A 15,403-nucleotide genomic window follows, 5' to 3' on the forward strand; every position below is an offset into this window, starting at 1 on the left:
CTCCTTAAGTGCTTAGAAATTTGCCAGATAAGTCAACAGTACATTGTATTACTGGTATTGAAACATGTTCCTATAGACCTAAATCTGAATACTTTCAAAATCTTAAGCCTTAATGCCATATATGGAGGGAAATCCTCTTCACGGCAGTAATCGCCAACCCTTTTCCTCATCCTGTTAAAATAAGCAAAAGCTGATTCCTCTCATTGTACCGTGGTGTGGGAATGCTGCTTACTGAGTGCCCATGCTGAGGGAACAAGCTGTGGATGTGTGGGACTCCCCCATGCCATGTCCGATTGGTCCTCCAACTCATCTCTGTATTGTGCTCATCACTGTAACGCTTCAGACAGTGAAAGGCTGCTGGAGTAGTTTCTTGGTGGCAGAAGCAGCAGCAGTGGCTTTCCTAGACCATATAACATACTTAATTACAAAGTGTTCTGTATGATCAGGGAAAGTTGTAAATCATAATGCTTTTTTTCACTCTATTGTCTCTAGGCCAGGACCTCCTTCATTCTGAGTTCATATAATGGTTCCATGGTTTTTAATTAATATATGTTCATCTTGGAAATCTATCATTTTCCCCTCCCTCTACCGGGAGAGATTGTGGAAGGCAGGGGAAAGTGGGGGAGAGAGGTGTGAAAACAGAGCAGAGGAATACCTTTTCCCTCAATCCTTAGGAAAAATTAAAAGATTAGATGCAATTGAAGCTCTTCGAAATTGGCTGGTTGTTTTATGTAATACTTTCTACAGCTGCCTTCAAAGCAAAATAAACTGCACTGTCTTTGGGACTTGTCCTGCTACATCGTACTCATGAGGAGGGAGACACGGGCCAAGTAACTTTGGAACTTTCAAGGGATCTCTAATTTTAGTTGTTCAGTTTGAGACATTTGGGGACAGATTTTCAGAAGTGCTGAGCACCCAACATTCCATCACCACTGAAAATCAGAGGCATCTTAAATTGGACACCCAAAATCAGAGGCCCCTTTTGAACATCTATCTTAATGCCTGTCCAGGGATTACTTTTTTAACTTTCTGGCAGTTGCGGGCCCTTGTTTTAAAAAGGCTGATGGTTGAATCATTGGGGATGGACACCAGCCTGCCAGCATTATTCTATTTCTAATACCCTCATCAGTCCTCGTTGTATCTTTTTTGTAGGGTCAGCACAAACTTCTATTGGGTCTGCTCCAAGGCCCGGTAAAGTCAACAGGAAGACCTCTGACATAGACTTCAGTGGGCACAAGCTCAGACCCTACACAAGTGTGCTGGCTGAAACTTTAAGAACAACTTTTTCATCAAAAATATCACTTGATTTTTTTAAAAGGTTTTCTAAACATAACTTTGAAAAATTTCTCAATTTGTGGTTTGTCACTTATTTTTATATAAAGAATTGCAAACATCATTTTTTAAATTTTGAAATACTTTTTAAAAATCCCACCACGTGACCAAACTAACAAAACTGTACTTTGAAAATGGAAAATGATAACAAATAAATAATTGAATTTCAAGAAACCTTGAGGAGAAAATGCAACTAAAACAAATCCACACAAAAAAATCAAACATTTCTAATTAAAAAATATGAAAATCATTCCAAAATTGTTTACACATTTTCTAACCAGCCCTACTGTGCAATCGCATGACCCAGTAGCAGATAGTCCACCCGATAGTCCCCGAGGCAGCTCATCTGGCAGCTGCTTAAACAAACTCCCAGAAATGCCCAAGCATCTAATCGGAGAAAGAAAAAACATAACCCTGCAAAAAAGGATCTGCTTTTCTGACTTATTGTGTTAAAACACAATTGGGAGTCCAATCCTGAAAAACATGGTGAGAAGAGGCACACACACATTCCTGCCCAGACATGACAGCCTGAGCCCTCCAAAACTCATAAATGAAATGAGATTTTTAAGTCTCATTGAAATACTCCAGCAAACAGCTTCTGCACCGGAGACAGGTACTTTAAAATTTATCCAAACATAAATATGTATCCTTTTCTCAAATGAATGAGATTTGGTAGAGCTGCAATCTAGACTGGAGGGGAAAAAAACAGGAAGAAGAAAATATCTTAAGAAAGGGACAAAGCATTTACAATTAGGCCCTTTGGTTTTAATAATTCTGTCCATATTTTTATAAATCTAAAGATATAAAATAGATGTGACAATACTGAGGTCTGTTTCTAGCTGGGTACATACACATTTAAATTGAATTATTCTCTCACCTACACAGTAGTATATGATTGTATACCATTTTTCATCCAGGAGGATCCCAATGTGCCTTGTAAACTGCTATATAAAGATTACATAGGTATCACTTTACCCATCACTGAAATGTAACCACCTCTAGCTGTTCAACAGTATTCAAGAGTTTGGGACAGGGAGTGAAGAATACTGTATCCTGCTATTTTTGTAAGGAACTTGGAAAGGGAAATAACATCCGGACCTACCTATTCCACCCAAACTCTAGCCCCCTCCTGAACAGTCCTTTAAATGTTTTTGTTCTGCACCCCAGGAGGAAGGGCTCCAGGAACCATTTGTCTGCCAACCAGCCCTCTACCCGACTGAGAGTGTGCGTGGGTGTGGGGGTAAAATGTAAAAAGTGGTTAGAACTGGTTCAGTTTTCCAAACTGGGATTACTTGACAAAATATTAGTGAAAAATACAGCTTTTATTTTTTTCTCCCCATTTTTCTCTGTTGCACAATTTTCAACCTAGTTACCTAACTGGGAATTTGACCAGGCCCCTAACTAGCATGCCACCAATTACAAAAAATGCCAGGGGATCTTTAATAACTCCAAGGGGTCAGGCCCTTGATCCACAAGAGGCATCCCTTGGCCTAGGCCAGGGGGTTCTCAAACATTTTTTTGCTGGGACCCCCTTTTAAAATATTTCTGGCTGCAACGACCCCTCATCCCCCCAAAAACTGACAACCCCCCACACCGCGCCACTCTTATTTCTGTGCTGCTGCTGGTAGCTGGGTGCCCAGCCAACAGCCACCGCTCTGGAGACCCCCCCCTATAATAGTCCTGTGCCCCCCTTTTGGGTTGGGACCCCCACTTGGAGAAACAGTGTTAGGAACAGCCCGGTCTTGATCTCCAGCGCCCCCTGGATCCCTCGCTGGTGGGAGGGGCCCATGTCCCACAGCTCCCGGCGCCCTGGCTCATTGCCCCCGCGTGCAGGGCACAGGGCACCTCCGCAGCGCTCCCAACCTGCTCGGGCAGCAGGAGGCGAGCGGTGGCTCCGCGCTGCTTGGCGGCCTGCGGCTGGGTTCGTCCTCCGCCCGCGAGCTCGGCTACCGGGGCTGGGAGGGGAGCTGCCCGCTGCCGCTTCCCTGCTGCAAGGGCGGCCGGCGGCCGGGGCAGGGGCGGGGGGCGCCGCGGGGCACATCAAAGGCGGCGGGGCTGGGAGCAGGAGCTGCGGCAGCGTCTTCCCCCGCGCAAGCCGGGTGGTCGCCGCAGCGGCTCGGCTGCAGAGCGGGAAGCCAAGGCCGGTCCATGGCACATCCCTGGGCCGAAGGCGAAGTGGGCGGCCGGGGAGGGGCCGGTGGGTCCAGGGCCGGGTTTGCCTGGGGCCGAGGCGGCGCTCCTCCCCCCGGCCCCACGCCAGGGACGCTGAGTTGTAACCAGGGGAATTGGGATCCTCCAACGGGGGCTCCCTCCTGGTGACATCCCAGCTGTGCTACAGCGCAGCAGGCCCGATCCGTCGGCCCTCAGCCGGGCAAAACTCCCCGGGAAGTCAATGGGAATGCTGCTGGGGTGAAAAACAAAAACAAAAAACCCCCTGCGGTATGGGGCCTTGTATTAGCATCCTCTGTCCTCCTGAAATCTTACCCCGCTCTGCTTACGTGCTCGTAGACCCTGGTCAATGAGTCCGGGGTTTCCTGGAGGTTGTACATTACAAGGAGAGCAGGGAATTCAAACTACAGCCCATGTCAAACCAGTTTGGGTGGCTTTGTTTCTTCGCTTGTCGCTTTCTTTCTGCCGTATCCTCAATATATACAGAGTTAGGCAGGGGAAAGTCACGTTAAACAATACAAATGGGCTTGGTAGTGCATTTTGGTAATGCGTTTTTCCTACGGGTCTAATGGACACCCCACAGACACACTTTCTTTCCCAACACTTTGTAGCACACATAAAAGCAACGGTTTTAGTGCTGTGACTTTTTGACCGAAAGATAAATTGCTGGTGGGGATCTTAAAACGTGGCACGTAACCTGCCTTTCATTATGAGCGAGTTGACTGATGGGTGATATCCTAAATTGGTAGATGAACAGACAGATTATTAAACACCTGTCAAACCTAGTCTTACCACAAAATGGACACAAAGATACACAAGTCTCACCGTTAACTAACTTAAAAACATGATTATCAATCATACAATATTACGAAGTCCAAAGTATCTAAAATGAAGAAAGATTTTGATTTAAATGTGTATTATAAAAAAGTCTTAAAACTCTCTATACTTCAAACAGTTAATATTAATTCATGGTCATATTCCTTTGAAGCTCACACTATTTTTAGGCACCTTATCCTACAGTCCTTGTTCAGGGGAATCTCCCCTTGAAGTACTCTAAAGTAAAATGTACTCTATTCAAGGTCTCGCGTTTGTTCCTGACAATTTCATTAATCTTAGGGAAAATGCTCTATGACTTAATTAAGAACATTCTGTAGTTAGTGGGACATTTCACGATGAATTTCAGATGCCATTTTTGAACATGCGGTTCCTACCAAACCAAGTTAGCAAAACTCATATTTGAAGTTTAAATTACGTTAATGAATTTGTCTTATCAGTCAGCAATACCGTCCTCTAGCTGAAATAAGTACTAACGGGGTGGATGTGACGACATTTTAACTAAGATGTAAAAAGGTATTTTGCGGTATGATCAGTTATTATTTGAATTGGTTTTTTTTAACCAGCAAATCTCCAAAGATTTTAATTGTTAGTATCTGTGGTTAAATCTTGGATTTTTCTTTATTGCTAGTGCTGTCTAACACAGCCCTTACAGACAGCAACATTGTAATCCTAATGCTATTTTGGTTGTATAGTGTGTATTCATTGATTGCATTATATAAAACACATATCACTGGCGATCGCACAGTTTACCTTTTGCAGAACTGACACAATGCTTTCAAAAAACCATTTCAACTGATTAAAAATCTGTCTTCATAGAAAGGGAAAACAACTTCCTCTAGGTAAAAAACTGTACCTATAGTCTGTACTTAGCAAGATCATGTTTTATAGGTCCCTCGCAGCCTTTCAAATAATTACTCTTAAACCAAAACAAGAATCCTAATATTTACATTAAACTTTCACTCGAAATCTTAGAACGTTTAATTATATAGTGAAACAGAGAAATCCAAGTACACGGCTTTGATATATATTGGATCATCTGCAGTGACTGTTTCAAAACAGAGCCGATTTTATAGTGGCAAAAGCTGGATTGTATTTAAATAGCTTTATAAAAATGTCATCACTTCAATGTTCGATGTAAACTTTATACAAAACGTACAAACAATGGAGCTACACAAGAAGGAGCATTAAACCGTACATCACCCATTCTATCTCCATGTTTGTACACACATACTGTATACGTGTTTGAGCACACATACGCATATACGTATTTATATATGTGTATGTGTATAGATACAAATCATTATCAGTACATGCACAGCGTATGTGTCTATATATACATTTGTTTTATTGCTTTTTGCATATATGTTTAATGAATTGTGTGTGTGTGAGAGAGAGAGAGAAAGAGAGAGAGAGAGAGAGAGAGAGAGAGAGAGAGAGAGACTCAGGGGATGGTTGACTGTCCACTGTCTCTATAGACAAAGACGTCTCCTATGTAGGAGTGCAGTAGCCTGCAAAGTGTGAATAATTTTCAGTAAGGAGTTACACTAAGTGGGAAAGCTTTTAGCACATTATCCACTGGCAATTGGACTATAATCTAATTGTCAACCCTCGGGTCTTAATAGAGCCTTTCTCTTTCCACCATTGGATTTGCATCTGGGAGATACCTAATGGGTTTAAAACGCCTCGCATTTTGCTCCAATAAGCCACCTTCTCGGTGTAGGTGACATTGAGGTGTTTTTGTTGTGAAATTGGATATAGGTTAGCTGGGTTTTTGATGAGCTGGCGTAGCACGATGTGTGATCGGTGGACTGGAAATGCTGTATCAATTTCAGAAATAGATTTCAGCCCGGTTTTGTTTCGAAACCAAACAATCTAGTGGAATAATAAATCCGGAAGACAGAGCTGTATATAGAATTATGTACATCGAGGGAAAAAAAGACGAGGCTTGAATCGAGCGCTAGCTGACGAGATTAGATTACTCCAGATACAGAAGAATAGAGTTGTAGCGATATATGATGTTTTCTGGTGACATTTTTATTCTAAAGTGGCAATGCATGTAGAAGGCATGAACGTGCTCTATTGTGTCCGTGTCAGTACACATCAAAAGCAAGGTTTCGGTTATAACCCATTAAAGGATACATCATTTTGATCTTGACAAATACGCTTGTCTCCCCTCTCTGCATATAAACACCTCGCAAAAAAGCAGCAGGCACTGGATACCTTGCAGTTGATAATATAGACTGGACCTGAAAACCGGAAAAGTGTAATTCCAGCTCATGGGAAGATTTTGGGACGTGCGATTATGATCGGAAAGTTTAACAGACAAGACTTCACAAGTCAATGGCACCCGAATTCTGCAGCAGTAGTTTTGGCAGGCAGGCTATAGTGTATCACATTAATGGGTGATTATTCTGTCTGTAGGCACATGCTAATCGCTTAAAGGCGACTAGAAAACAAGCAAAGCGGGGCGGGGACGGGGGGATGGAATCAGACGCAAATCCCAAATTATCTCGGGGGTAGGTTGAAGGAGAATATCTGTATGATTTCAAGGGAAATGACGGATGTTGCTTGTAAGGACAGATTTGCCTCTGTGTCACTGACAGTGGCAGCATTACTTTTAAAAGTAAGAAGAAGAAAATATTTTGACTCTGTCTTATATTTTAAAATAATAAAACAGTTGCTTAAATGGCAAGTGTCCCTAGGGTGCAGCTGAGAAGTCATCAACTAAGGTCCCGATCCTACAAACCCAGACGACTACTCACATCAGCGTTTGTAGGATCAGGCCCTAAATCTAAGAAAAGCAAAACTAACCCTTTTAAGAAACATTCTTGTTGTAGTGCAGAATTCCAATTTTCTTCCCAGATTTCATCGTACTGCAGAGCCCGTTTAAATGTTCTAACATTCGCGGGTTAGGAGGTCATTAATATTTTCCCCACTGGGATTATAACTAGTGTAGAAAAGTATTGCGATAAACTAAATAAAGTAAGAATATAAATTATTCAAAGTCAGAGGGTGGAATCCTGGCTTCATTGAAGTCAATGGGAGTTTTGCCACTAACAGAAATGAGACCAGGGTTTCACCCCCCGTTTTCCCTGATGAGAGAATTTACCGTTGGGAGCAAAGGCTTCTGATTTTAAATCGCACAGGGAAAACTGGTCCCTGAATTAATGCAGGCTAAGCGAACAGGTACGTTGAGTATGCACCATATTGCCACTTCGCTTTTGGAATCGCAAAAGACACCCTGGGCTTGTAACTGCAGAGGAGAAAATGAAGTTGTATTGTAGTCAGAGAACGCGCCGGGACAGCGGCATTGGGCACCGATCTGACTAAAATGTCAGTCCTAAAACTCGTTGGTAACAAACGTCTGCATGTGCTTGGATAGCCAGGAAAGCTTCGGGGAGCAAATTGAGATCGGGGCTGGGGGAACTTTCCACTCCCAATCTCTCCCCGTCACCCCTCCGCAGATTGCTGGGAAATGCACCTTCTGTGTGCAGGGCGCAGGGCCGCGGATGAAGGATTTGATTAAGCTGGGTAATAAAAAGGACACGCTCCTGCGCTCGGCCAGCACGGTTCTAACGTGTCCATTGGAGAGAGGGACGTTGGGTTTTCATTCTGCCCTAGTCCCAGACTGGCGGCGGGTAGGGTGTGTGTGTGTGCGGGGGGGGGGCGTATTTTATATTAGAAATAGCAGAGAAAGCACGAAGGAGCAGTGCAGTGCCCAGGATTTCCAACGAGGTGTCTGTCTGCAAAGTGACCAGCTCTGTAGTGATGGCTTGAGCGGGTGGGGAGGTGGATTCTTTCTTCTCATGATCCACCCTGGGAGAAGCTTCCACCAAAGCGGTGGCAGATCCTCTCTGGTTCACACTAGCAATTCAATGAATTGCTCGCGCTTAGGTCACGGATAAACTTCCTTGCAAATTCCACTCCGGGGGTGCAAACCCGTAATGTATGAATACCACGGGTCAAGTCCTGGAGTCCTTACTCGGGCGAAAGCCCGGCACTGGCTTCAGTGGGCCTCGTGCCTGAGTGAGGACTGCAGCAGGAATTGACCTGACGGTAGTTTCCTGGCTCTGGCTCTTCCTTTCGGGGGAGACCGATGTTCCAGGAAATCGGGGTTGGCTTTGAGAGATGAATTCCCCCAAGGGATAGGAGATAAACGATCGGATAAGGCAACAGTTTAAACGCTTTTCAGAGCACCCGGTGGAGTTTACCCCGCCAGTTCAGACGGACAGCGGGCCCAGCCCGTGTGTTCCGCTGGAGACTCGGCTGAGAAGGGACCGAAGCCTGATCAAATTCAGCTCCGCGCTCTTCCTTTGCTGCTCCCCTTGGCAGTCGGGTTCCCCGAATCGTGTGTCTCCTGGACCCTGCCTTTGTCTGCCGGGAGCTCGCCGGCGGAAGTCAAAGTGAGAAATTGGCCGCTCGAGCCGAAACTCATTAATTACTCAAGGCACAAGACTGGGAGTGGGGAGGGGGGTGCTCGAGGTGTCTAGACAAGACTCATTTCCTTATCGGAGGCGAAGCGAGCTGAAAAACTAAGAAAAATAAAGATTCTGGTGGGATATAACGAAAGCGCAGCTGATTTAATAGAGCAAACAAGCGTCGGTTTATCTCGCATGTGTGCAGCTCTTTCTTTAATTGGGCCTTGACTTTCTCCCCTACTTCATTTCCAGCCTGATTTAGATGTTGGGTCCCATTTTTATGTCCAGCTCTTTACAAGGCTGGTTGGTAGCTTGGCCATGATTTCAATAGCCTCCAAAGTAGCTGTACAACAATTTATGGTGTGAGGGGGCCACTCTGGTCTGCTTTGAAACACAGTCACTACTAGGCACACGAGCTACGTGCCCGGTGGAAAAAAAGTCACTTTTCTTTTTAAAGCTTAGAAGCTAACACCTAGCACTGTTGAAGAAGCGAAATGCAATTAACAGCTCTTCGTCACCTCCGAAAATGTGCTTGGTTGTATCCCCCGGTAATCCGAACTCTCTTTCTCCATTCAAATCAGACGGCGCATACAGAACAGCCCCGCCAGCCTCCCCTAGTCTAGAGAGAGCTCACAACATTCCCAGCAATTCCTGATTGGTTTTTTTCCCCTGTAAGGAAGAAGACTGAAGTAAACATTCCCACCTCTATAGAGTTTGATTTTGGGAACCCCTGTTTTACCGGAGTAGCACTAAATCGAAGCAAAACTTTAGCAATTGACAGTTAAAGTAGAAAGCGAGGAAAGGTTTGAGAGATGCAGCAGCGTGCGTTGAAATCAGCTGTTTAAGTGGACTGAGGGAAAGCCGCCGCACGATCGGTATTCTTCGAAAAGACACATTGACCAAAATAATACCCGCTGTCAGTCGTCCCCGTCCACCCAGCCGAGCCGCCTGCAATGAACGTCCCCAAGATCTAGTGCAAGAGTGTTACTCAGATTACAGGTACTGTATATGTCCTGGACTGGGTACCCCGAACGAACACCCCTTACAGACTGTGATAGCCACCAAGTCCTGTCCAAAGCAGGGAGTATCTGACCCCACCCCAAAGTCCGACCACTTCCTTCCAGTTCCCGAGACTGGTTGGACTCAGAGCGAATCCAGCCACGCCACTGCTGAGCGAGGCTGGCCTGTCACCCCACCACAGCCTGAGTGAATTTCAGGCTACCAGGGCAGGTATGTTACCGACCTGCTGGCTGCATGCTAGTCGATGGAAACATGTTGATTTTTAAAAGCGCTTCGACGTTACTTCCACCAGTGGTTTCTGTTCAGAAATTAAAAAAAATAATAAAGAGAAAGACATTTAGGGTGTGAGGCTAATCATTGTTCAGGTTGTCTTTATCCGCCGGTGTCTTTTAAATAGGCCAGATTTTAAATGTCAGAATATATATGTGTAAATGCAAAATTTTACAAGTACTGCAACTCATGTAGTGGTCCACCCTGAAAATGTCTTCGCTGCTCAACAAAGGCCTGGTTCTGTTTCCATTGAAGTCAGGGTGAGTTCAGGCGCTGGTTTCAGTGGGAAAAGGCTCGTCCCCCTTTAATACTTTAGTTACAGAGTGGTCTAATAAAGGTAAGAGGCATTTTAGCACAATTTATTGCTTTCCTTCTGTCACCGAAGGAAGACGTAAAGCCAAAATGTAGCAACGAGAGATATGCCAAAGGAAAACCAAAGAGTTGCAAAGCAGGGAGCTCGGACAGGAATTTTATACAATCTATGCTGTAAAATTTGCTTAGCTCATTTTGTACGTAGTGAAAGAAAAATACTAATTAATGGACCGATCTTGCACGCCTGGCTCAGGCTAAACTCCCATTGGACAAGACTGGGTCCCAAATTGTTGATTAACCACACTAAAATCCATAGTAAAGATTACTAACCTTTAGGAGCGGCCTATTCAAATTAATTAATTAAAAGGGCATTTAATCTTAGACGACTGTTTTAGGTGAATGTAACTGAAATGATGACAGGAAGAAATAAATGATGGCACGAATAACTCTCGCTCATTGCAAAGCAACAAGGCACTAGTTTTTGATAGTTTTATCGCATTATAAATGATACTACGATTGTTTCAACAGTGACGAGATGGTGCATAATTGTGGTGGGACCCAAGAAATATTAATGGATAATCCCACCAGCATCATCTCTCTAATTACACTATTGCATAGCCCCTGTGATTCTGTTCACTTTTTATGTAGAAATTAGGCACATTTACCCATTTAGCTATAACTCTCTGTGTTTCTTAGTGTACAGATACGTATGGGGATAGATCATAGTTAAAAGACTAATATTTAACAGCTTTAGTTAGCTATATTTAAACAATGTCTCTTACAAAAGTCTGTGATTAGGTTATCAAGACGATAATAAAACCCAGCAGATGGTCTCTGCTTGATTCACCTGATGAACATCAACTTGTTTTAGTGGAGTTAATTAATCCAGGTTAGTTGAAATGAATGTAGGCATGATTCTGTCATTCTTATTGGGGCGAGGACTTCAATCGGAGTTTGTCTGAGTCAGAAATACAGCAGGATGGGACTATGGTCCCTGCTCTCTGGGGCTCATGGAAGTGAGTACACCTGATTCTGATATCCTCCAATCAAATAATATTTTGGGACTAGTGTAGAAAGACCGGGACCAATAGCACGTCTAAACTGAACTAACCAATCCCATCCATACATATAAACAATCAACAAAGAGGACAAAATGACAAACCAGCTGCTCCATGCAGTTAAAACGAGAATGGACCAAAATCCTGCTCGCTTTACTCCCACAAATATTCTGTTCACTGGGGTTTATTGGGGCGTGGGTAATAAAAAGAATACAGAAATAAGAAAATATTCTATATAATGCAACGTACTCGAGGGTTTATGTGTGATAACTCGCAGCTGCACCACTCATGAAATACATATCTAAATGGCATATCAAACTCAAGCCATGTGTGTTTTCATATAGCTATAGATATAAAATCAAAGAGCTGAAGGGTGGTGTCAGTTCAGGAAATCCATTGTAAAGATTGTCACTCATTCCGTCCCTAGCTGAAGAAAAGACACCACAGAGCTCAGGATGGATGTCAGGCGTAACACTGATTTTTTCTGCTTTTGTAAACGTAGGTCATAAATGTAACATTATCTGATCAATTCTTAGAGTATTTAATTTCTTACAAGGACTTCCAATTGTTAGAGAAAAATAAAGCAGAAGAATGTACTAATTTGTGAAACCTGTAGTATTTATGGAAACCGCTATTCCAGTATTTAAATACCCATTTAAAACGCATTACAAACCAGGACATCTAGGGAACCATTTTTCATGGTATTTAGGAAATGTTTAAAATATTGTACATGCGCACTAAATCAAAAAGGCTCTTTTGAAACTTTTCAATAGGGTAAATATGTGCACACACACTACAGTGCATTTACAGTAGCCTGGCACTCATTTTTGTTCTCTTATGATCTGCCATGTAAAACATATATTAAATCTCTGTATCACAACACTATATGGAAAATAACTTATAAATAAGAATCTAATCAAAAGCAAATGTTGAGTTAGAAGAGCAACCTTTATTTTTGCCACCTTTATTTCCAAAATGAAAAAAAATGGTATGGATTAGGTCCGCTCCAAATTAATGAATTAATTTTCAGGTAGGTGGATTTGTCAGCTGTTGGAGATGGTTGTGTATTGTATCTATCATTTTGCAACAGCCAAGCTCCTTGTCTTTCTGTATCTGGTACAGAAAAGTGTGTATTGCATTGAAATTGGGCGTGACAAGTTTCAGGTTGGAATCTGATTCCCCAGTAATTAATAAATCCCATCCGGGTATAAGAACGCCTTTCTTACGTTTTCGGCTGGAGAGTGCAATGTGGCGAAAGTAAAACCGGGCCAGAAGGCCACTACAACATATGCCGGGGCAGATTCGTGCTTCTGTAACATACAGTCTTCCACACACTAGTGAGCGACCATCCCAGCTGTGGAAAATGCATCTCTGCCCATGAGCAAAGCCTGGGTTGGACCGGTCAGCGGTCCCCTAAAATCCAGCCTCCCTGGTAGTCCTTCCAAGCAGCGATTGCTCGGAATAGCTCGTGTGTGACCCGCTGCAGTCTGTCGGCTCTCCCTGCTCCGCTCCTTCCTTCCCTCTTGGCTAGAGACATAGGAAGGCAGGGAGGGGAGTTTAAAGAGCTCAGGGCTCCCTCCTCCCACGTCCTATCAAGAGGATCAGAAAGCCCTTGACGTGGCCCGGAGCCGATTGGCCAGCAGCCGATAGGATCTCTGCGGCCAGCAAATTAAGGCGGAGGAAAGTGTGCGACTGATCGCAGTGTCCACCCTTCTGCCCTCTGAGCCACTCCGGGCTCCGGCTCCCACCCGCAGAGAGCAGCCGCCGCCGCAGCCTGAGCCAACTCGGTCCTCTCGCACGCAGCGAGCCATCTAATGCAGCGCCCGGGAGATGATGGTGACAGTTTAACCTAATCCTGGCCGGGGCCTTAGATCCGACCCCGCGGGCATTGTGAAACCCTAGGTATTCTCCATACACACAAAGTGTTGGGCCCCCGCAGTGTCTCCTTGCCTCTCCCGGTCCCCCAAGATCTCCTAAGTTTGGTTCCCGGGCCGAGTAGCTGGCCCCGTGTTCTCTTGCTTGGCTCCGCTGCTTAGTTTTGTAGGATTTTTTTTTTTGGCTGGAAGCTGGGGATCAATTTAGGACCTTCTTGCTTGGTTTGTGTAGGATTTAGTCTGTGATCATGGAATACACAGCATCCCCTAAACCTCAGCTCTCCTCCAGAGCCAACGCGTTCTCCATTGCTGCTCTCATGTCAAGTGGAAGCTCGAAAGAAAAGGAAAGTGCAGAGAGCACCATCAAACCTCTGGGTAAGTTGTAATCTTGGGATGTTCCTTTCTCAGCCGCAGGACAGGATCCTGTGCCGTTCCTGCCGAAATGGATCTCCGATCCACTACAGGAAGCAGGTAGCTAGAGAGGAATGAAGTCAAATATCTATTGGGAGGGAGGGGCGTTGCGTGTCACTTAATTCTTTGAAAGTCAGAATACAGTGTCGCGAAGCAAACAGATACGGAGCAAAGAAAGTAAAGGAAATTGTTTAAATTGTTCGCTGCAGATGTGTGAAGAATCCAGGCTGAGCTTGGTCCATGTTCTGGTTTTCCTTTTGTGTGCTTTTTAGTCTGGTCAAAGAAATACCAACGCATTTCAGTATTGTTTGTCCATTTTCCTATATTTTAAATTGGTTCCTTGTGGAATTGATTACTTTTTTAAGGTAAGGCTTTCCCTCAGAATAACACCAAAACCCAGTGCAACCAGTACGGATATCGCTGAAAACTGAGCTTTGGAGGGAGTAATAGTTGCAAAGCTTATACATAAAAGGGCAAGTTAACCAATCTGGGATCCAATTTTAGCAAATTATAAAGCTAGATTGCATGATATACACATTCATATTTTCATTTGCATACTTGCATTTAATGGGAGAACATGAGTAATTTTAATAAATAACTAGTAAGAGGAATTTATATTGCTGTTTGGGAAATTCTTTAGACTGCTGCACAAATCAAAGAATAACGTTTGTTTCTTCTGTTTAAAGTTCTAAAATTTATTTTCCTTACAGAAGCTAAGGAAACCTTATCACAAAGCCATCTTTTTTTTATTACTGCCGTCATTTTCAGTCGAGGTAGTTTAGAACATTAACCAGTAACCATTTTCTAAATTCCTCCACTTTTAGTTACACTGTTTATTTAACAACCGTTACCATTTATCGAAAACATCACTCTGTAAGGCAGAAGGCAGATACGTTTCTCTCCACTCACGTGAATGATGCAAGAGAGATTACTTTAAATTGTTATGTAAATTACCTGTACTTTAAAAAGTACAACAAACAAAACCCGAAAACAATTATTACACTATAATAATAAAAATTATGTACACGGTTCTGAAAGTTTTTGTTTGTTATCCTTTGATTACTTAGCCTATGCACCTTGTAAGAAACAAAAATCAGATTGTTTATTTTTAGTACATAATCATTTTGAATAGTAAGTCATTGTGAGTTTCAGTAAATGAGTTCACTTAAAATTTCTTAAACCCTTTAGTGAATCTGATTCAAGACGACCGAGTTGAACGTCCAGATTTTTTATGGCTATACCCAGAAACTCGCAGGAAAATTAAAAAAAAATTATTTTCAACAGAAATGTAGGGTCTACGTGAATAGTATTAAATCAAAAACTGGAGGGATTCAGCATTGCCAGATCGCTTGATATCTGCTACATCTAATAAAATTATACGCTGTCTGATCTACAAATCTTTCAGGTGTTTTAAGTATTCTTTTTGTTTTCTAACTTTTGGTTTATGGTGTGATGCAGGCCGGATACGTTATAAAATGTGTGCTTGACACAGAATCCCATATTTAACTTCGTCTTGGATTATTCGCTGCTTTGTCTATCTCTACTGGAAACACTTCTTCAAGTCATATTCGATTTCTATTCATGTTCCAAAACAGATTAAAAAATCATCTAGTACACCAAATATCCTCATTCAATATTTGTATTTTGAGGATTTGGGGGAGAAGTCGCTGCTTTGTGATTTTAATGGTGTATTTGTTCAAGG

General features: G+C 43.2%; 1 protein-coding gene across 1 annotated transcript in view; it reads left to right on the plus strand.

The window, feature by feature from the left end:
- The first annotated feature begins 13,130 nt into the window (after positions 1–13,130).
- The window catches only part of TBX20 (T-box transcription factor 20), a 51,992-nt gene continuing 49,719 nt past the window's right edge, over positions 13,131–15,403 (plus strand). Inside the window, exon 1 of the mRNA XM_045007597.1 lies at positions 13,131–13,665. Coding sequence (XP_044863532.1) covers positions 13,539–13,665 — 127 coding nt within the window. The 5' untranslated portion in view covers positions 13,131–13,538. The remainder of the gene's footprint in view (positions 13,666–15,403) is intronic.

The sequence above is a fragment of the Mauremys mutica genome, chromosome 2 (assembly GCF_020497125.1).
Source record: "Mauremys mutica isolate MM-2020 ecotype Southern chromosome 2, ASM2049712v1, whole genome shotgun sequence".
Taxonomy (NCBI): domain Eukaryota; kingdom Metazoa; phylum Chordata; order Testudines; family Geoemydidae; genus Mauremys; species Mauremys mutica.